General features: G+C 41.1%; 1 protein-coding gene across 1 annotated transcript in view; it reads left to right on the plus strand.

Moving 5' to 3' along the window:
• The window catches only part of FNIP2 (folliculin interacting protein 2), a 91,895-nt gene that overhangs the window by 10,686 nt on the left and 58,796 nt on the right, over positions 1 to 22,413 (plus strand). The window contains exons 2-5 of the mRNA XM_081091817.1: positions 15,632 to 15,758; positions 18,742 to 18,885; positions 21,521 to 21,621; positions 21,734 to 21,805. Of these exons, the coding sequence (XP_080947943.1) occupies positions 15,632 to 15,758; positions 18,742 to 18,885; positions 21,521 to 21,621; positions 21,734 to 21,805 (444 nt within the window). The remainder of the gene's footprint in view (positions 1 to 15,631; positions 15,759 to 18,741; positions 18,886 to 21,520; positions 21,622 to 21,733; positions 21,806 to 22,413) is intronic.

The raw sequence follows: 22,413 nt of genomic DNA on the forward strand, positions 1-22,413 counted from the left end.
CTTTCTTGATATAGATATAAGCTATATTGTATTAACTGAGTCATATTGTATATCAAGCTATATAATCTGCTTTTTTTACTCAGTGTGATACCATGATATTTTCCCCATGTTATTAAAATGTTTTTGAGAACAATCTGTAATGACTTTGTAGTATCTTCTTAAATGGCTTCAAAAAGCTTAGAGTGTGTTCTGCTAATGGGTATTCAGATTTCCAGTTATAGTGCAGACAATGGCCCAATTTTTGTTCAAATTTCTGACAGGTTCTTGGGAGGGAATTTTCCTTGTAGGAAATTTGAAGGAGACCTTTTTTTTCTTCCTCAACAGAAATTGAAAATTGAGAGAGAAATTGGTCAGGTAGATGGAAATCAAAATATCTACATTTGGAAAACTGCTAACATATTGAACAATAAGAGTCTGCTAGTAATGAACCTCAAAGTTAGATTAGCTTGCCCACCCCATCCTGAGCAGCCTAGGACACTCACAGGCCTTGCCACAAAGGGGCTTGCCGCTCCAAAACTTGATTTTGAGGAGTGGATGATCACATCAGCATGTGTATGCTCTGCAGTCAGATAGACGCCCACAAATACAGGGAAATCTACCATTCAGAATTTTTTCTTCCCCTGAGATGAAGAGCAGTCAGGAATCTTAGTCTTCAGGATTGTGCCTCTACTGGTAGGAAACCTGAAGCAAAGGTAAGGAGACCCTCAACTCTTTTATAGATTAAATCACCACCTAAAGCATAGGTATATGAGTGGATTTTTTTTTTTTGACATTTTATTTTATTTTTTTAAATATATTTTATTGATTTTTTACAGAGAGGAAGGGAGAGGGATAGAGAGTTAGAAACATTGATGAGAGAGAAACATTGATCAGCTGCCTCCTGCACACCCCCCACTGGGGATGTGCCCACAACCAAGGTACATGCCCTTGACCAGAATCGAACCTGGGGCCCTTCAGTCCACAGGCCGACGCTCTATCCGCTGAGCCAAACTGGTTACGGCTTTTTTGACATTTTAAAAAGTATTTTAGCTATGTCTTCAGAGATAATGCATTCACTTGGTTCAATGATAAAAATTATACATTTGAAATATATTGCTCCCAACTCTTTATTCTTTCCTATCCCTTTTAAGTAATCGCTTTTATTTCTTAAAATTATTTTTATGTTAATTTTGTGTAGACATATGTATTCTTTCTTCTTACACAAGAGGTAGCAGGTTCTATACAAGAATCTGCTCTTTGCTGTTTGAACTTGGCAGTATAATCTAGAGATCTATGGGTCCTGCTTTCATTCTAACACTCTCTCTCCAACAGCTACTTGGAATTCTGTTCTGTGACTATAGTATAAGTGATTTAATTTGTCCCTACCAATATCCTCTCCAGTTTCTTCCAGTATTTTGCTCTTATCAAACATCCTGCAATCACATGGTTTTCAAAATCTGTTTAGTTCCAGAAGTGGGATTGGTGGGTCCAATGCTATAAATATAATTCTGATGCCTATGACAACTTATCCTCCGTATATGTAGTCATACCATGTTGTGCCTCTGCCTGTGTTTCTCTCATCTGGGATGTCTGACTTTTGAATGTTTGCCAATCTAATAGGTGTATGATTTTAAGTTGCTTTTCTAATTTCTAAGAGCGTTTTTTTCATGTGTTTAAAGACTATTTTTTTTCTTCCTGTGAACTATTTGTATCCATTGCCCAATTTTCCTTTGGTTTGCAAGTCTTTTTCATATATATATATATATATATATATATATATATATATATACACATACATATATATATATATACACACACACACATATATTTCATATATGTGTATATATATAAATATATATAGATTGATTTTTTTACAGAGATCTTTTTCATATATGTGTATATATATATATTTATTGATTTTTTTTACAGAGAGGAAGGGAGAGGAATAGAGAGTTAGAAACACCGATGAGAGAGAAACATGGATCAGCTGCCTCCTGCACACCCCCTACCGGGGATGTGCCCGCAACCAAGGTACATGCCCTTGACCGGAATCGAACCCGGGACCCTTGAGTCCGGAGGCCGATGCTCTATCCACTGAGCCAAACCAGTCAGGGTGCAAGTCTTTTTCTATATTGATTTTTGTTGTTTTTATATGTTAGGGAGATTAATCTTTTGTCTGTAATATGAGCTGCTAATTTTTTGTGAATTTTTTAAAAATCCCTTGATAACTTTTTTTCACGCATAGAGGTCATGCTATAGTATACATAATTTGGTGTTCTGCTTTTCAGTCTTAACATTATACACCAGAATTTTTACTCTTCAAGTGTGGCATGTTTTTACCCCTCAGAAGAAAATGCAGAGGGAGGTCCTGGAATGTAGAGGCTGTTACCCTGACTTATTTGCCGCTGATGGCTAAGGTGATAGTGTTGCAGAGTTGGAAGTGCACAGAATTTGGAGTCAGGAGACACTGGTTTGAGTCCTGACTTTGCCACTTAATGGGTATAACCTTGTTAAAGTCTCCTAACTTCTGTGTAAAACAGCTTATGTAATACAGGCTCTCACAGGACATTTGTGAAGGTCAGCTCAGGTGAGTTCTGTAAAAATGTTTGGCAGACTCTGAAATGTTAGGCAATTATTTATGTGTGTGCTATGCAGCTCTGATCACTGTCTTCCCCTCCTACAGCCAAACATCAGACCTTCTGGAACTAGAGTCTCTAGGCACTATATGATTATGCCTTAAGAAAGCAGTTATTTAATATGATCGAAATCAATTCGATACAGTAATAGAACAGTAATAATAAACTCAAAGCCACAATTAAGTTTACTAGATGAGAAGAGGGATTGCTTGTTTAGAGACTTGGTCGTGTTCCTGGGAGAGGCAGGGAATGAAGAAGGACAGGAAACTGTGGTATATGCATGCAGAGAAGAAAGCTCAATAAAGGTCATTGTCTAAAGCCAAACTACATATTTGAAACTCAATCTGAATTCCTTGAATTCATTAAGGTGGTTTCCCTGTAGGAGTTCACCCACTGCCTCATGCTTCAGCTATGGAGAAGCCTCTTTAAGCAAACAGTAATTAAGGTTGCTTGTCTTAAGACAATAATAGAATCTTTGATGGGTTTTAAAAAAAGAGTAGGGTGTTCCTATTGTATTCCTGTTTCATAATTTATTTTTAATTTTCCAATTTAAATTTTATTATCTATTTTAAAATACTTTAATTTTAATGAGAGGACAGTCATATGGTTAAATATTCAAAAGACACAACACCGTAGCGAATACTTACAGCACACTGACTTATGTGTGTCTGGCTCTTTGTTAGTCACTTAACTTTTAATCCTCAAAAGGACACTTAGGAGGTAGGTGTTACTACCCATGTGTTGCAGGGGAGTATACCAAGGAGCAGGGTGTGTAGGTAAGTCTCCAAGATCACATAGTGGGAAGAGGCAGAGCAAGGACTTGAACCCAGGCTGCCTGGCTCCAGAGTCTACACTCTTTCTCACTGTGCTTTTCTGACAGAGATTTAGTAAATAGTGTAGGGAAAGCCTTTCCCTGTGTCTGTACAATGAGGTCTGCTTACTTCTCTTCCTCAACAGCCCAGCTTTCTATGCCAGACAGCCAGTCTTACCAATTCATCATATATCTTTCTAGAGATACTCTATGCATACATGATAAAAATCCAGAGTTTTTCTCCTTTCTTCCTTTTTAAAAATATATATAGTAGCATTGTAACACAATGGTTTGTATTTTTTCTCAGTTAAAATTATGTTTTAGAGCTTATTTTATAATTGCATAAGGAGCTTCCTCATTTGTTATTGTATCAGTTAGTACTCTGTTGTGTGGATGTACATTATTTAACTATCCCATGGTTGTTTTCAGTCTTTTGCTATTCCAGACAGTGCTGTAGTAAGTATCTTTTTGTACATTATTGTTTTGGACCTGTGCAAGGTGATCTGTAGTATTAATTTCTACAAGTAGAATGGCTGAGTCAAAGTGTCTCTTTCTCTCTCTCTCTCCCTCTCCCCCTACCCCCCCCCCCAACCCCCTTTCTTCTTATTTTGGCCTCACCTCTGCCCCACCACTTCCCTATGTGCTCGTCTATACCCATCTCTTTTAATATATTTTACAATCAAAGATAAGTAAAGTTTCTATTTATTTTGGCTTTTTTGTGTTGCAAACAGAAGACCTCACAGAAAGACTCATGCTTTTGACCTCTGGAATTCATTAATTCTGAGAAAACAGAATTTTTATCTTATTTGTATACAGTTTAAATGGATCTCGAATGAATATGTATAATATGGCAATACATATATATGGCAATGTCATAAATGTTTAGTTTGAAATTCATTCATCTATCTGTTATTATACACACTCTTCTGGGGAGAGGATGGAAAAACCTTACATTCAAAAGAAGATGAAATCATGTTGATGCAAGTTGGTTTTCAGTAGAGCCAGTATACAATTTAGTAACCCTTGGAATTTGGTAATGCACGTTAACTATTTGTTTTATGCTGACAACAGTATGAAAGAATTAGCTCAGTGAATATTGAATAATCCATACATGGAGAACAGCAAAGCTCTTTTTCCAGGGGTGTGGGGTGGGGTTAGTACAGATAGTTTCTAGTTTATTGCTACCAGAAAAGAATGAGTAGTGCTCTATTAAAAATTAAAGGAATCATTTTTGGAAAATATAGGCCATATTTAAAGATTCTGTGAGTTATTAAAGGGGAGAAAGGAAAGAAACTATTAATAACAAAATCTAGGGGGTGGGGGCAGGCTAGAAGGGGTTGGGGGGGGGGGACATATGTAATACTTTCAACAATAACGATTAAAAAGCAAATCTAGGAAAGCTAGCCAGAGGTGGAGTCGTGGTTGGCACAGTGACCTGCCCACTCAGTGTCCCTCTTGCTTCAAAAGAACTTGCGCTTTTCCTCTTCAAGTTTTGTTAGCGTCTTCTGAACGTTCTCAACTGGAGATGTGTTTATATTAAGAAGCATGCTTATCAAGGAATAAAGTATACCTGGAGGAGTTAGAGCATGCCATGCAGTAATGTTGACTAATTTACTAAGATTGCTTTTCTCGCAGGACCTGCATTATCCATTCTGCATTATATTGTGCTCACTTAAAAGATAATTTGGGAGTATAGTGAGTTAGAGTTGGAAGGATGAGACCTTGAAGAATCATTTTAGTCCCAATCCATCGTTTTATAGAAGAGCATTGGACTGAGAGGTGAAGGAGTGTTACTAGGATTAGAATACCAATCCTGCCTAGAACCTGGGCATTCTGACACTGAGTGTGGGGCTCTGCTGTTTTGTTGATACCCAGGTGGCCCCAGGGCAGTGGGATATGAGTGGTGGTGTTGTGAGTGCCACACACAAAGTTGACCTATTGCAGAGTTTTACCTGACATGATCCTGAACTCAGGAAAGAAGGGAGGAATTCTATCATCTCCTCTTCTGTATTTCAGAGTTCCCTCGGGCTGTATTGTGACTCATAATATTTTGTCATTGCTGTGTGAACACATTATATAAAGACATGTGGTTTTAGCATGTGATCCTCACAATCATATATAGAATTGTTTCAGTGGGGGAGAAATAGGCTCTCCGGTACAAGCTACTTATGCATAAACTTTGATGGTCATCTTTGTTAAGGATCAGTTATATTAGGGAAAATGTGGGGAACCTGAATGTTACTTTAGTTTTGACCTTCCTCAGACATAGTATGTATTATATTGGTCAACGATCTCTTATCCTACAATTCCAAAATCCTGAAATCTCTCAAAATATTTTTGGAACTGACCTGAACTGATGTAAGGCTATTATAATCTCTATCTAAGCCACTTGGCATAAATATTCATAACTTGGGCTGGTGAACTATTAATTGGTTTGATTTGGGGGCTTGACTACACCTCAGACCCTGTAAGAAGCATTACATAATATATGGTATAAGCTTCTATCTATAGAATTCTGGAACATCTGGCCCCAAGGATCTCATTTAAAGGATTGTGTATCTAAACTTCTCTTTGAGTTATGCTTTACAATTTTAAAAGTAATTTCATACTTATTCTCTGTTTTTCCTGACACCCTTGTGAGATATACAAGGCAGATACATTTGGGGAATGCTGAGCCCTGGAGTAAGTTGAAAGTGGCAGAGCTAGAGTTAGAAGCTGTATTTACCTGGGTGAATACTAATCCGTATTCCAAGCATCGTGTCCTCTCTGACTTGCACTCATCCCCCACTGTGTGGACGACCTTTTTATCATTTAAGTTCCCCAGAAGCCACAAAGACATTTAACACCATACCTGTAACAGTATCGTTTACTTATTTATTTATGGGTTGGCCTTCCCATATCAGATTGTAAGCATTTTGAGGTAGGAACTGGATCCTGTCCTGGTCTCTGGGTCAAGCAGGTGTTAAAAGTATGTGGAAGGAAGGAATGCAGGAGTGTGCTTTTGGACTCGAATTACAATGAGTGCTCTTTCCATGCCATGCTGCCAATCATAGAGATTTATTATTTCATCCCACACATTTCTTTTACAAAAAGAATAAAGGATTTCTATATCCCCTACTTTCTTGAAGATAGAAGAAATTGCAGCCAACATCCAATATAAATATCTTTTGAGAAAATAATAGGGATACATATACTTGGAATAATTTTAATTTTACAATTTTTATTTTATTTTATTTTGGAATCATTTAGAAGTTATATCTTTAAGTCAGCATTATTTTCTGATGAGAATTGGGACCTTCAAGGGCCTTTTCACTATACTCTTGAACACAGGACAGTAATTTAGTGGTGAATTTTTATGTAGTTCCTCTGAAACTAAATTGGGCAATTTGTGCAGCTAAGGCTATATCAGTACAAAACAGGGGAAGAGAGGAAAGTTAAGTAATTTGCAAATTCCTTATCTTGTTAGCCATCTTCTGAGAATACTAACCTAGCCCAAAATTTTTTTAAAATTAGTTACTGCCATCTATTTACATAATTTTATTCTTAAAATAAATAGGTTGGGAAATAATGTACATTGGGCTGACCCGGTGAACTCTGATTGCCATCTCAAGCACATCTTCCCTTTTTCTCCGCCCCTAGTCTTCCTTTATTTTCTGCTAATAGTCATTAGGGTCTCCTTGCTGTTCCCGAGCAAATCTTTTGAGAGGGTTTCCATTTGTTTTTTGAAAAAGAGGAAAGGAGCAGTGGGAGTTGGCAGAAAAGAGAACAAAGAAGAGAGTTTAAGAGTGGCTAGAAAATATCCTTGTTTATAGTAGATTTCATAGGACCAGGAGTTAGATTTGTTCACTGTTTTATCCTGTGCCTGGAGGTATGTGTGGCACACAGTTGGAGCTATTGTTAAATGGATAGTATCTGCCAATGTAGGAACTACTTGTTAAATGGATAGTATCTGCCAATTTTTGTTGTGGTCATTACTGTTGGTTTTGTTTTGTTTCATTTACCCTTTCTTGGACCATTAAAATTTTCGTATCATACCTGATTCTTTAAAAATTCACATTCTTGGATCACAAGACTGCTCTTTAGACTCTTCACGTGAAGTTATTTTTCACTACATAGGGCTGTTTCCTTATGTGACAGCAAGAGTAAAAACACTTTTGAAGTAGTCTTCTTTCATTGGTCATGCTTCAGCATGGGTGTACTTGAGCCACCTCTAGCCTGATTCCTATAAAAGTTCAAGGGAGGCATCAACATTAGAACAGGTCTTGGAGGATGTACACTCTACAACAAATCATACAACTACTGCTCTCATCCTTATTAGCCATGACTCCTTGAAACTCTGGGTATGTGAGTCAGCACCACCTCTCCATTTGCCCTGAAAATGGTTTTTTCAAACAGCTTTAGTTCTCTCCTAAAACATAGGTGAGATCATGCCCTTCCCTTTCTCAGAAGGTTAGAATGACACACTACTGCTTGTGGGACAAACATGGTATATTCCTTGGCATAGCATTCAGAGTCCTTCACAAGTAATCCTAAACTATCTTTCCTATGTAATCCTTTTGCTGCTAGACATGTTCCAACTACCCAAGACTTCGACATTGTTCCATTTCACTTTTTGTGTTTATGTCATGCCTTAATCTGCAAGGACTCTGTTCCCTGTTCCTCATCACATGTTTAATCCTTATCATTCTTCATCCAATATTGCTTCTTCCAGGAATTTTTCTCTGTTCTTTCTCTTGCTCTCTATATTCTGCCTTGCCCTGTTATTTTCATGTAGTTACCTACTTGATTGTTTTCTAGATTTTAGGTTCTTTGTGAATAGGGACTTAGACGTTTCTTATTGTATCCCACTTGAATACCAGCATTCCTGGGCTTTTCTCGGCTTGTAGAAGCATAATTCCAGTCTTTGTCTCTGTCATCGCATCGCTATCTTCCCTCTGTGTCTGTGTCACATTTTTCTCTTTTTATGAGGACACCAGTCATTGAATTAGGGCTGATCCTAATCTTGTAGGACCTCAACTTAACTACATCTGTAAAGACTGTGTTTCCAAACAAGGTTATATTCACAGGTACTGGGAATTAGGAATGAACAGATCTTTTGAGGCAACATAATTTAACTCCAATATATAGTTACATATATTTTACAGAGAATTCTGTTTTCTGTACTTAAAGTCATTTGAACTATTGCTTACCTTTCAGGTAAGTAATTTAGACTTTGTTCACTTGCTTCCTGATCTTGATTATATAAGTCCAGAAATAAGACCTGGCTTCACTTCCAACCAGGTAAATCTTAGCATCATAGACTTTTAAAACCTAGAAGGATCCATGTAAGTCTTTTTGTTTACATTTTACATTAAAATGTAAAATTTTTGTGCCTCAGGTCACATAGCTGTGACTATAAAGTAGACAGATAATACCATGACCCTTGATGCCAGGGATAGTGTTTTTTCCTTGCTTTCAAAAAAAGCAAAGAAATGAGATAGTTCTGATTAAAATAAATGTCTTTAATATAGTCATATACTTTAAGGCAAAAGCTTAAGGAATATTTTTCATACTTCTGAATCATACCGAGTTGCCGTCAGGAAAGTACCATGAACTGTGGTTGGTGCCCATAGTCACTCCACAGTGACTGTTGGTTGACTGTTGAAGTGAATGTGAACATGAAGAGAATAAATGATGTACGTGATTATGAATACCTCAAGCCCTGTGTGTGGAGGATGGAAGAGAAAAGAGCTGGCAGTGTGCTGGGAGGTTTCCCTAGATTATCTCCTTTAATCTTCACATTAGGCCCTAAGTGTTGCTTGGAGGAACCTTCCCAAGCCCCCATTAAATCAGTGGGAGGCAGAGCTGAGATCTGAGCCCAGGCCTGTCTCAGTCTGAAGTGCTCATTTAATCTCCTTTGTCCTGCCTGTATTTCCTTCACCAAATGACTCAGCTGCAATTTCTTCTAATATTAGTGATGTCAAAATTATAATTAGGTGTTAAACCAAAGACAATATTGATATGGAAGAAGATGAATAGAGTTTTTCTCATATTTTAGAAAATACATTCTAAGGAATTTTGGTCAAAAAAAATCGGACAGTCTTGACATACATACTTTGCTCTTCCTACATCTTTTATTCCATCTTTTAAAGTCAAAAACTAATATGAAACTTTTAATAGGGTAATCATTATTAAATTTTAACTCTTCTGAACAGGCTATCTTCAGTTTGATTGATATTTGAGTCAGTATTGCCCCTCAGAAATAAGGATTGAACAACTTGCTTTGTAAATTATGCTATTTTGAAAAAATATGAGTTCAGGCCCTTCATAATGAAGGCAATAGATTGAACAAGAAGCACAAAGTAATTAAGTCTTTGTTGAGTTTTTACTTTTAAGAACTTTAATTTGTTTACTATGTTTTAACTAGAGGCCCAGTGCACAAAAACTTGTGCACTTGGGGGGGGGGGGGTGGAGTCCCTCAGCCCAACCTGTGCCCTCTCGCAGTCTGGGGCCCCTCGGAGGATGTCCACCTGCTGGCTTAGGCCCGCTCCCTGGGGGGATCGGGCCCAAGCTGGCAGTCAGACATCCCTCTGGCAGCCCAGCAGCTCTTGGGGGACGTCCACTTACCAGCAGGGAGCAGACCTAAGCTGCAGTCGGACATCCTTAGCGCTGCTGAGGAGACGGGAGAGACTCCTGCCACCACTGCTGTACTGGCAGCCGTCAGCCTGGCTTGTGGCTGAGCAAAGCTCCCCCTGTGGGAGTGCACTGACCACCAGGGGACAGCTCCTGCATTGAGCGTCTGCCCCCTGGTGGTCAGTGTGTGTCATAGTGACCAGTCATTCCCAGTCTTTCTGCTGTTAGGGTCAGTTTGCATATTACCCTTTTATTATATAGGAGAGAGGCCTGGTGCATGGGTGGGGGCCGGCTAGTTTGCCCTGAAGGGTGTCTCAGATTAGGGTGGGGGTCCCACTTGGGTGCCTGGCTGGCTTGGGTGAAGGGCTGATGGCTGTTTGCAGCTGGCCACATCCCCTTCAGGGTGGGAGTCCCCACTGGGGTGCCTGGCCAGCCTGGATGAGGGGCTGATGGCTGTTTGCAGGCTGGCCAAGCCACCCCCCGCCCCCAGTGGGGACCCTCACCCCATGGAGGTTTGGCCAGCCTGGGTGAGAGGCTGAGGGCTGTTTTCAGGCTGGCCAAGCCCCCTGGTGATGGAAGCTTCCAGCCTCTCCTTTTTTTTTTTTTTTTAAATTCTGGGATTTATTTACCTTCTATAATTGAAACTTTGTTGCACTTTGTGGAGGCTACAGCCGGCCGCGGGAAGCTTGGCTTCCTCCATCATTGGAGCAACCAAGCCTCCTACTCGCTCCAGCTCCGTGGCCACGGCCGGCTGAAAGCAGGTATCTGGGGTTTATTTACCTTCTGTAATTGAAACTTTGTTGCTTTGAGTGGAGCTCAGAGCTGCAGCGGCAGGCGGGAAGCTTGGCTTCCTCCATCATTGGGGCAACCAAGCCTCCTGCTCGCTCCAGCTCCGTGGCTGACAGCCACCATCTTGGTTGGGTTAATTTGCATATAGTTGCTCTGATTGCCTGGTGGGCGTGGCGTAAGGCATAGCAAAGGTACGGTCAATTTGCATGTTTGTCTTTTATTAGTGTAGAACTGTAGATGGTTGCAGCAAGTGTTTTTAGTGATCTTGTAAAATTAAAATTTAGTGGTTTTAGTGATTTGGGGGCCCGATCATTGGACTTTTCAGTGGTAAATGACAGAAAACTAACTCCAGGAATGGTGTTCGTTATGGAATAGCTGCCTTTGATTGCCAACAGGAAGCGGTCTCTTTCCATTCCGTTGCTCACCTCTGCTTTCCTCCACGTTGACTTTATCTTCAGAAAGGCTCTCACCTCATAATGGCACCAGCAACTCCAGGGTTACCATTTATCAGCTGAGCAACTAAGTGGGAACTGGCGATCACAGCCTGGCTGGACATCATAGGGTCATGTCTGATGGGCCAGGCCTGGACCGTGGACTATCTCTGGACTGAGAGTGGAAGAAAAATGATTTCCAGAATGCCCTTGCAATGTTATGAAAGTTGGGCATAGTAGCTTAGAACATGGTAGCTTAAGTTATTAAAAGAAAGTACGACCAGAACTTTATGTTTTTTTGGTGCTGGAATTTAAGAAAACACATCTGTTACCACTGCCTGAAAAAGGAAAAGAGCAATAATGCACAGTTTGTGATTTTTTTTTAAAAAAGTAGCATTATCGGAGAACCAAGATGGCGGCATAGGTTAACGCCGGAGTTTGCTGCCTTGAACAACTACTTCAAAAGTGAAACTAAAAAACGGAACGGACATCACCCAGAACCACAGGAACGCTGGCTGAGAGGAAGTCCTACAACTAGGAGGAAAGAGAAACGCATACGGACACTCAGAGGAGGCGCAGTGCTGAAGTCAAATTCTGAGGTGCAGAGTGCGCGGAGCGGACTGGCGGCGGAGGGCGCGGTTGGCGTTTTCAATCGGGAGGAAGTCGCAGACTCTGAGCTCCAGATACAGGCGAGTCTTTAGGGACCCAGACTCAAACGGGAGAAGCGGGACTGTCTGGCTTCGGTCAGAGCGAGTGCAGCTTTCTCTCCGAGGTTTGCAGCGGGTGCTGGGACTCAGAGAGGCAGAGCCCCTGGGGACAGGACTGAGAGCCGCCATAACTGCTCTCTCCAGCCCACCCTGTTGATCCTGTGCGACCCGCCCCGCCCAAGCCCTGCACAGAGGCATTTGCCGGATAGCCTCAGGCAAAGGCTAGATTAGCACCTCCCTAGAGCACAGAAGTTCTCTCACTGCAGACACAGCTGATTCTCATAGCCACTTGGCCTGGAGGTCAAACCCTCCCTGGTATTAGCTACAACAATCAAGGTTTAACTATAAGACTGCGCACAAAGACCACTAGGGGGTGCACCAAGAAAGCATAACAAAATGCGGAGACAAAGAAACAGGACAAAATTGTCAATGGAAGATATAGAGTTCAGAACCACACTTTTAAGGTCTCTCAAGAACTGTTTAGAAGCCGCCGATAAACTTAATGAGATCTACAAGAAAACTAATGAGACCCTCGATGTTATATTGGGGAACCAACTAGAAATTAAGCATACACGGACTGAAATAACGAATATTATACAGACTCCCGACAGCAGACCAGAGGAGCGCAAGAATCAAGTCAATGATTTGAAATGCGAGGAAGCAAAAAACACCCAACCGGAAAAGCAAAATGAAAAAAGAATCCAAAAATGCGAGGATAGTGTAAGGAGCCTCTGGGACAGCTTCAAGCGTACCAACATCAGAATTATAGGGGTGCCAGAAGATGAGAGAGAGCAAGATATTGAAAACCTACTTGAAGAAATAATGACAGAAAACTTCCCCCACCTGGTGAAAGAAATGGACTTACAGGTCCAAGAAGCGCGGAGAACCCCAAACAAAAGGAATCCAAAGAGGACCACACCAAGACACATCATAATTAAAATGCCAAGAGCAAAAGATAAAGAGAGAATCTTAAAAGCAGCAAGAGAAAGAAACTCAGTTACCTACAAGGGAATACCCATATGACTGTCAGCTGATTTCTCAACAGAAACTTTGCAGGCCAGAAGGGAGTGGCAAGAAATATTCAAAGTGATGAATACCAAGAACCTACAACCAAGATTACTTTATCCAGCAAAGTTATTCAGAACTGAAGGTCAGATAAAGAGCTTCACAGATAAGGAAAAGCTAAAGGAGTTCATCACCACCAAACCAGGATTATATGAAATGGTGAAAGGTATCCTTTAAGAAGAGGAAGAGGAAGAAAAAGGTAAAGATACAAATTATGAACAACAAATATGCATCTATCAAGTGAATCTAAGAATCAAGTGAATAAATAATATGATGAACAGAAAGAACTGGTGATTATAATAGAATCAGGGACATAGAAAGGGAATGGACTGACTATTCTTGGGGGGGAAAGGTGTGTGGGAGATGCGGGAAGAGACTGGACAAAAATCGTGCACCTATGGATGAGGACAGTGGGTGGGGAGTGAGGGCGGAGGGTGGGGAGGGAACTGGGAGGAGGGGAGTTATGGGGGGGAAAAAAGAGGAACAAATGTAATAATCTGAACAATAAAGATTTAATTAAAAAAAAGTAGCATTATCAATTCTCTTAAGTAATTATTGCCATTTTGGAGCACTTGCTGTGTGTCAGCCTCTATGTCAGTGATGGTGAACCTATGACACGCGTGTCAGAGGTGACACGCGAACTCATTTTTTTGGTTGATTTTTCTTTGTTAAATGGCATTTAAATATATAAAATATAAAAAATATAAGTCTTTGTTTTACTATGGTTGCAGATATCAAAACATTTCTATATGTGACACGGCACCAGAGTTAAGTTAGGGTTTTTCAAAATGCTGACACGCCGAGCTCAAAAGGTTCGTCATCACTGCTCTATGTGAAGCACTTTACATATTTCACTTAATTCCTATGGCAGGCAGCTTTGGGGGTGGGCAGTAACACTCTCATTGTACTGATGAAGAAATGGGAGCTCAGTGAGTTCAGGTTTGAATCCAGACTTGTCTGACTTCACTTCAGTTATTCTGTCTCTTAGTTTTACAGTTTGTTTTTGTCAGTCTCTCTGTCGGTCTAACTCAGTGGTCGGCAAACTGCGGCTCGCGAGCCACATGCGGCTCTTTGGCCCCTTGAGTGTGGCTCTTCCACAAAATACCACGTGCGGGCACGCACGTACATTGCAGTTGAAACTTTGTGGCCCATGCGCAGAAGTCGGTATTTTGTGGAAGAGCCATACTCAAGGGGCCAAAGAGCCGCATGTGGCTTGCGAGCCGCAGCTTGCGGAGCCGCAGTTTGCCGACCACTGGTCTAACTGTCCATCCTCTATCCCTTCAGGACAGCTCTTCTTCAGCATTCTCTAAGCAGGTAGCACCCCTTTTGCTTCAGGCACCCCTCCAGTCCACCACCAAATCTTATTAGTTCTGCATCCTGAACATCCCTCCAGTATTTGTCTCCTTTCCTCCTGTCACTGTAGCCTTCATTATGAAGAGCCTGAACTCAATATAAACTCTATTTGGCCTTCCTGCTTCCAGTCTTACTCTGTCCCACCCTGTTTTCCTTAGAGCAAGCCAGATTGAACTTTAAAAAAGCGTAGACCTGAGTTTATCAACCTTTGTTTACCTACTAGTAAGTGCTTCTGACTGTACTTAGGGCAGGATCCTGGCCTGCCTTCTCAGCCTACCTTTCAGGTTCTTTCTTTCTCTGGCTTTTTTTTTTCCTTTCTCAATTGCATCACTTTTACATCTTACCATTTCCCTTCCTCTTACTGTGTTCTTCATTCTCACACTTTATCTCTAACTCCTCTTCAAGTTTGTGTTTAAATGTCACTTCCTTAAATCATTTAGGGACTTCCCTGCCCCTCTCCCCCACCCCTTAATCTGAAAATATGAGAAGCTTTTAAAAAATGTATCTTTATTGTTGAAAGAATTACAGATGTTTCCCCCACCACCACCCCACTAGCCCCCTCCCCAGACCTTCACTTCACTATCGCATTCTGGTTTTATTTTTAATTCAGGAACAAACCTATGTTTAGAGCAGCTTTATCCCAGTAGCTTTTGGTCTGCTTAGGAATAAGACATGCTTCCTTTATTTGTTATTGTTTTTAGCAATTTAGATGCTGTCCAGTAATGTACTTGATTTTTAAAACTTCTTTGCCAGAGCCAGCCATAATAGATGAAAATACTAAATCTTAGGATATATAATTTCTCCCGATTTGACGTGAGCACAGGTGGATGGGAAAGGAAGAGAGAAGGCTCTACTGACTTGCTCTGAATGGTTCCCAGCCCAATGACACAAAAGCTTGAACATCCTAGACCTCAGGTGTGTTCCCAGAACCCAGGCATCCACATTCAGCTCTCTACACATGTCCTTAGGATTTCTGGCTACCATCTTTTCCCAAAACGGCTTTGGAACGAGAAGCTTTCTCACCAGTGATTTATTATGTAAAGCAGTCTTCCCAACCTTTGTCATGGACATTGGCAATGTTTGTATGGCCCATTGGCGTCCACAGACAAGGCCGTCTGCCCCAGGTATGAAGGGATCACTGTCTCTGCATACTTGCGGCCTTCTGATGTGCACACAGGCACACAGGTGGGGAAGATTATTCCAGGTCATACAGATACCATAACTTCTTTCTCTTTTTTTAATCCATAGTTGGTCATGTTCGGAGTTTGACCTGAATGAGATTCGCCTGATTGTTTACCAAGACTGTGAAAGGCGAGGTAGACAAGTCTTGTTTGATTCTAAAGCTGTTCACAACATTGAAGAGGTGGCAACTCAGGTATGAAATGCACTTTTACTTTCATCTTTTTAGTTTGTGCTTCTAACAATCCCTTTCTGATCAATCACTTATTAATTCATAATTGTCTCTTTGGGCTCTATGGTACACAGCCATTGATAGTTCAGAAGAAACATAAGAAAAGTTTCCCGACTTCCCCTCCATCTTCTGGGCTACATTTGTATTCTTTTGTTTTTTGCTTTTAATTCTCACTGAGGATATTTTTTCCACTGATTTCTAGGGATAGTGGAAGGGAGAGAGGAAGGGGAGAAAGAGAGAGAGAGAAACATTGATGTGAGAGAGAGACATCGATTGCCTCCTGCCCCTGCCCCTATTGAGGCTGGGGAACCTGCCACCAAGGTACGTGTCCTTAACTGGGAATCAAACCAATGACCCCTTGGTCAGTGGGCTGATACTCTGACCACTGAGCAAAACCAGCCAGGACTGCATTTGTATTCTTATTAATGCACAGATGAAACTGTTAGCAAGTAATTGTGACAGATGCCAAGCATTGCGCTGTAAATATTACTAGAGGTGAATTTGCTGGTGAGTAGCAATCTAGTAGGATTTTAATACCAAATATGTGCAGCGTAAAAGGAAATCTGAGAACTCTAAAATTCATAAAGTGTTAGCCTGAAGGGAAAATAATTAGATCATTCTGTCAGTATTTCTCATAGACAGTGCTACAGAGCACTGGGCTAAACACAATTAAATAGCTCTCCTCAGTGTGGGGCTTCAGCATGCTAACATGCCTTGTCATCTTCACTCAAAAGGGAGTGCGCTTTTGACCTGTCTGGCCAAAGAAACTTTTATTTATTTCCTTTTCTCAGTGGGAGGCAGGGTGGTGGAGTTGGTGGTGAGGGGCAGGGCACGGGAGGACCTGGGGATGGGGCAAGTGAGGGCAGAGCAGCTTTGATCCCTTGGAGCCAGAACGGGAAAGGCAAAGTGATGTGTCCAGGTGAGGAGCAGAGTCTGGCCCTCCCTGAGTCTCCTGGACGTTAGTCCAGGGTACTTGCAAGTTGTCACCATTAGGCCTTTCATTCTCTTTTCAATAGTTATTCAGCTTTTTGCAAATTAGATAAATCCATTATATTCATTCTTTACTTGCTACCTATACTGACCAAATTCTGGCAGTTTACAGAATGTGTAGCTAAAGTAAATGAATAGTTTATGTCATGCTCTTTGTCTCATCAGGGCCAAGGGGCTGTTTTCCTGCTTTTGATAAGGATCCTTTCTGCAGGAAGGAAGTGTTTGGTTAAAGGCAGTTAGCTGGGTGGATTCTGTAGTGCATTAAAGTGGAAGTCTGCCAGATAGCTAATCATTACAGTAGTTGTTGGGCTTGTTGGGTAGGTTTGAGGGATGGGTGGGGGGTAAGAATTGAAATGTCTCAGGTGATTCACCTGTAAGCTTTAATGGTGGATTTGTATCAAAGTTTAGGTGAACACTTGACCCTTTGTTTGGTGGGCGGGACGTGGTTTCCCCTTGATTTCCCGTATCACTTCCTGTTGCCCTGAAGACCTTGCACAGCTGGCTTAGTTGAGGGCTCCTAATGGTCATAACAGGTGGAGGAGGAAACAATTCTCACTCGTTTTCAAAAAGCAACTGGAATCTTTAGTCAGAGCAGCACTGACACTGGCATCTGGAATATAAGCTTTTTTTGAAGCACTCGTTTAATCAAAAAGGCAACTAGGTCCAGGGAGGTTTGTAATGTGCCCAAGGCTACAGGAAGTTCAGTGGGCGCTCTCTTCACTGTACCAGGTGCTGTCTCCAATTATAGACTACTCAGAATGTGTACCCCAGCCAAAGGCTCCAGCAGTTTGTGAGGCAGGTGTGGGCTTCCTGTCACTTTAGGTCCTCTGAGGGGCTGTGTTTCTGGCTTAAGTGGTATCAAGTAACAGCGAGATCTGAAGAGGGTGTTGAGGGAGTGTCAGATGCTCCGGAAAACCAAGTGCAACTTTGAATGCCATTACTGCTGGAGAGGCTGTTAAGGACCAGCACAGTTTACGTTTTCCTTACATTCTTTCCCCATTTTCAGCCCTCCACCCCCTTGGTAAGCACAATACCTCATGAGTTTGTATCAAGCGCATGCCTGCAGGCATTTGCATTAGACCACCAGTGTGACCCTCACATTGGAGATTAGATAAGCTGCAGTTGCATTCATGGTTTTCCAAGCAAAAACTGCACATGGAAAAACAAGACTTGGAATAGCAACAACTTACCATAGAGGGTACAGGATGCTTCTGTTGGGAGTACTATCTTTGGGTGTAGAAAGAAGGGAAAATTTAATAAAGATGTATCTTTATACCTTTATGTCATAAAATTAGCAGTGAACTCTGTTTAGGGAATGTATAGCAGATAACCTTCTAGTACCTCTAACCTTCAAAGGCCAAATTTCCATCACATGCTGTGCAACTCTCAGGAGCTCCGGTTTCAGAGTTTTGGCTTCATCTTTCACAAACTCAACTTCATGATTTTCTTTCCGATTACCTTTAAAGGAGTTTTATAGGAGATGTGTCATTAAATACACAAACCCAGTCTTTCCAAATTAATATTTTTGTTTTCTTAGTTCCATTTGGAAAAAATTGGAATTTGAAACAATGTCTTTCTCATTTTTTTAAAAATAAATTATGACTCTCTTTAATACTCAAAATCCTCTAATAATAAACACAGAGACCGGAGCTATTGATGATTTTGAAACATGAATTGGAAAGTAAATAATAGTGGCATTATTTAAAGAGGATAAAGTCTTAACACAACCTACCACCTTCTGTCCAGTACTCTTCTCCAGCATTTTCCCTCCTAAATATTGTAGATTCTTAGGAACCACATTTTGTCCTCAGTAGAAAAATAAAAATAAAAGCTTCTGGTTTCTATGCACTTAGCACAACATACAGAATGTTTTAACAAAGGAGTTCCCAATGAGGAGCGTGTTGAGGAACCCCGTTATATTTAGCCACACTCACCTTGCCTGTCTCTCCTAACCCAGAAAACAGAGGATGTCCCTATTAAAACGTCAGCCAAGTGCTGTCAGGGAGGCAGCAGCAGCAGCAGCACCAGCGGCAGCATCTCTTCCTACAGTTCTTCTGGGGGAGCCTCACAGTACGCGAAGGAGCAGCTTCCCAAGTACCAGGTACCCATCCCTCTCATGTGGAGTGCCCCGGGGTGAAGTCATTTACGCTAATTTCTCCACAGGGAGTAATGCCTGCTGGAGGGTTCCACTCCAGGAATATGAGAATCAGTGTTACAAAACGTGCTCTCTTAAATGTTTCACATCAATGCTGTTTTCATACGGTGGCTTTTATCTCCTGATAAAAACTGTGATCAAGCAGAGATAATACAACCCAATGAGGCAGAGGTAAACCCTCCGGTTTTGCTCCCTTGTTATGAGAAGCTGATTAATACACATGTGTTTCCCAGCTTTGTTATAAGAACTCTAAGGATTCTGGGAATGTACATGGGCCTTCTAAGAAAATAGCACTTGCTAGTAGAAGGGAGCAAAGAAAACCTTGAATAGGAGAAGGAAGGGCAAGGTGTAACTGAGTGTGAAGGACAGAGGGCTGGGAGCGTCTTTTATGCTGGGGTGTGTGTGTGTGTGTGTGTGTGTGTGTGTGTGTGTTGTAAGTCAGTGGAGGCTAGGGATTAGGGTTATTGAGAAATGGTATTGGCTAACTAGATATAAGAAAAGTTTTATAAATATTAAATAGCAGAGGCTGTACATTGATGAAAGGTATATCAGTTTTTTCCTTTTTGATCCATGTAAAATTTTGTCTGTCATGTTGCTGGAAGAGCAAAGCCAAGGAAATAACTGGCAGCCACACGTCTATAGAACTTTATTAATTTCCTGGTCAGGATTTGTGCCATGTATTTGCCTTTATTTCACAGTGCTTCTGGGTCTCAGAGTATAAAATATGCCCTGGCCGGTGTGGCTCAGTTGGTTGAGCATTATCTCATGCACCGAAAATTAACTGATTGAGAATCACACTTGGAATGTGGACCTTGTAGCCCAAGAAAAAGCAGATTATAAAAATGGAGGTCGTGTGTGGAAGTTACCAATAAAGAATATGAAAGCAAGTTGGTTTCTGTCTGTATGTAGTAAGAAGGGGTTAGTTTTAGCTGTAACCAGAGAGGAGCCTTATTAAACAAAGCTGATAGATTTATGTTTCTCTTTCCTCCTCTGCAAACACGTACAGGTAGATGTGTATATATGTTTGTGTGTGTATATGAGTGTACTTGCGTGTATGTATGTATGCATGTGTATATTTGTAGTTAAGAAAGAACGATTGAGAAGAGGGTATTAAGGATGACTCCCATGTCTTTGCTTGGGTGGGAAGCACACTAGAAGAGACTGTGGCTGGTGGGCTGGGTCCCAGAGAGATGGTTGTTTTGTTTTAGTTAAGCTGTGCTGGGTTATATCTGTCCTGTTTGTCAGTGTGTCACCAGCATTTATAATAGGTGCTTAGGATCCTATATCCAATGCATTCACTCACATATCAGATGTTCATAATATTCAAATATATGTGAATGAATGCATTTTGGATATAGGATTCGAGAGTTCAAGGAGAGGTTTGAGCCTAGAGCTAAGGATGTGGTGGATATTCCTATGCAAAGAATAATCAAAATCATAATGGTTGAGAATGCAGTAAGTGAATAGGAGGCCCCTCAGGGAACAACCCTGTTCAAGGGATGCTCTGGGAAAAAAGAGCTCTAAAGGAGTTACCAAGAGAGATACTGAAGAAAGCAAACTGGGAAGTGTCCATTGGAATTGACAGAGAGTCACTAGTGCAGTGTGAATAGAGGAGACTGCAGTGGGCTAACAAGCAAATGAGAATGGGCAAAGTGGAGGCAGCAGAGTCCACCCTTTTGGATGACAAAGGGGACAAGAAAACCTGTCAAAAGCTAGAGGCATCAAATATTCAAAAAATATTTGTGTAAAACTTCAAAGGTACCAAACCATCTGTTATCTTTTGGAACCTGATGAACGCTGCCTGCACCAGTTGGCATTATTATCCAACACTGTTCATTATTTGATTGAACAACACTGAACCCTATTTCTTTCCAGGATGTGTTCTTAGCACATTGCGTACCGCATAGAAATCTCTAAGACATACGCCGGGGACCGCACGTTTTTGGGCAAACTGCACGTTATTTAAATCATCATAATGCACTTTAGGTGTTGTTTTTCAATAATTATAACATTTTTATTTACAAAAACAATTGAACAATTAAAGTTCCTAGTACTTTTTTAATGTATGGTACTGCGTAAAACATTTTCCTCTATGAAGAGGGACCAAACAAACTTTACATAAGTATCTAGATTCGCTCCTTTTTCCATGGGCGTGAAAAACGAGAACACTCGTGAGCGGTCCTTAACAGATGGCGCGCGCGAGACATGAGAACACTCCTGAGCGGTACGAAATGTGTTAGTACCAAGGAAAGAGTGACCCTGTTTCCTCCATAACATAATCTTTCTATGTAGAGTTTATCAATGGAGATAATAAAAACATTTGTTTTTCATAACAAAATTAAAAATAATCTGATAAAACACTGGGATCCTTCTGAAGATATTGTGTAATAAGAAGAAATCATGGGCATCAGTAATAATTTGAGAAAAAATAGGCTATCATCATTAAGATCATAGAATGATCAATTGCATTGTGATAAGTAATTACCCACTAAACTAAAGAGGGATCCAGAGGTTAATGAACATTATTTCTATCACACTGTGCCACACGCTAACTGATTTTGGTTTCTTTCGTGTGTGGCAGTACACAAGACCAGCTTCGGATGTCAACATGCTAGGGGAAATGATGTTTGGCTCAGTTGCAATGAGTTACAAGGGCTCCACCTTAAAGATACACTATATACGGTGAGTTTGGGCTTCTTTTTCTCCTGGTTGTGAGAAGTGGTATGGTGATATTGAGTCATTAATTCCAAAATGTATTTTTTTCCTCCCCCCATCCCCCACCCCCCCCACACAGCTCTCCTCCGCAACTGATGATTAGTAAAGTCTTCTCTGCTAGAATGGGCAGCTTCTGTGGGAGCACAAATAAGTAAGTATGGAATTTTGCATATCACCCCCCCCCCGCCCTTTTTCTAGGTGGCTATTTCTGGATACAGTAATTCTTCAAGGGCCATAATGCCTTTTGAAATGAGAAGCAGGGTAAGTCCACATTAACACAGGGATCTTAAAGTGGACATTTTCCTATACACAGTGCACATGAAAAGGCTTTTTGACTTTATCAGGTGGACTTAAAAACAAATAACTGCTTCTCTGTATCTTTTGGGTCCCTCTGGTGCCCACTATGTTCTTACTACCATCACTAAGCTTCCACACCCTAGAACAGTGCTCGGCAAACTGCGGCTCCTGAGCCACATGCGGCTCTTTGGCCCCTTGAGTATGGCTCTTCCACAAAATACCAACTTCTGCGCGTGGGCCACGAAGTTTCAATCGCACTGTACGTGTGCGCCCGCACGTGGTATTTTGTGGAAGAGCCACACTCAAGGGGCCAAAGAGCCGCATGTGGCTTGCCAGCTGCAGTTTGCCGACCACTGCCCTAGAAAATGAACAGCAAAGGGGGGAAAAAGAGGAATCACATTAATGAGTTTATGGAACTTACCAGTCTTTTTGTCCTTTAAAACAAACTTGAAAACGTGTTTG

The sequence above is a fragment of the Myotis nattereri genome (genome assembly GCF_964212035.1).
Source record: "Myotis nattereri genome assembly, chromosome: 5".
Taxonomy (NCBI): domain Eukaryota; kingdom Metazoa; phylum Chordata; class Mammalia; order Chiroptera; family Vespertilionidae; genus Myotis; species Myotis nattereri.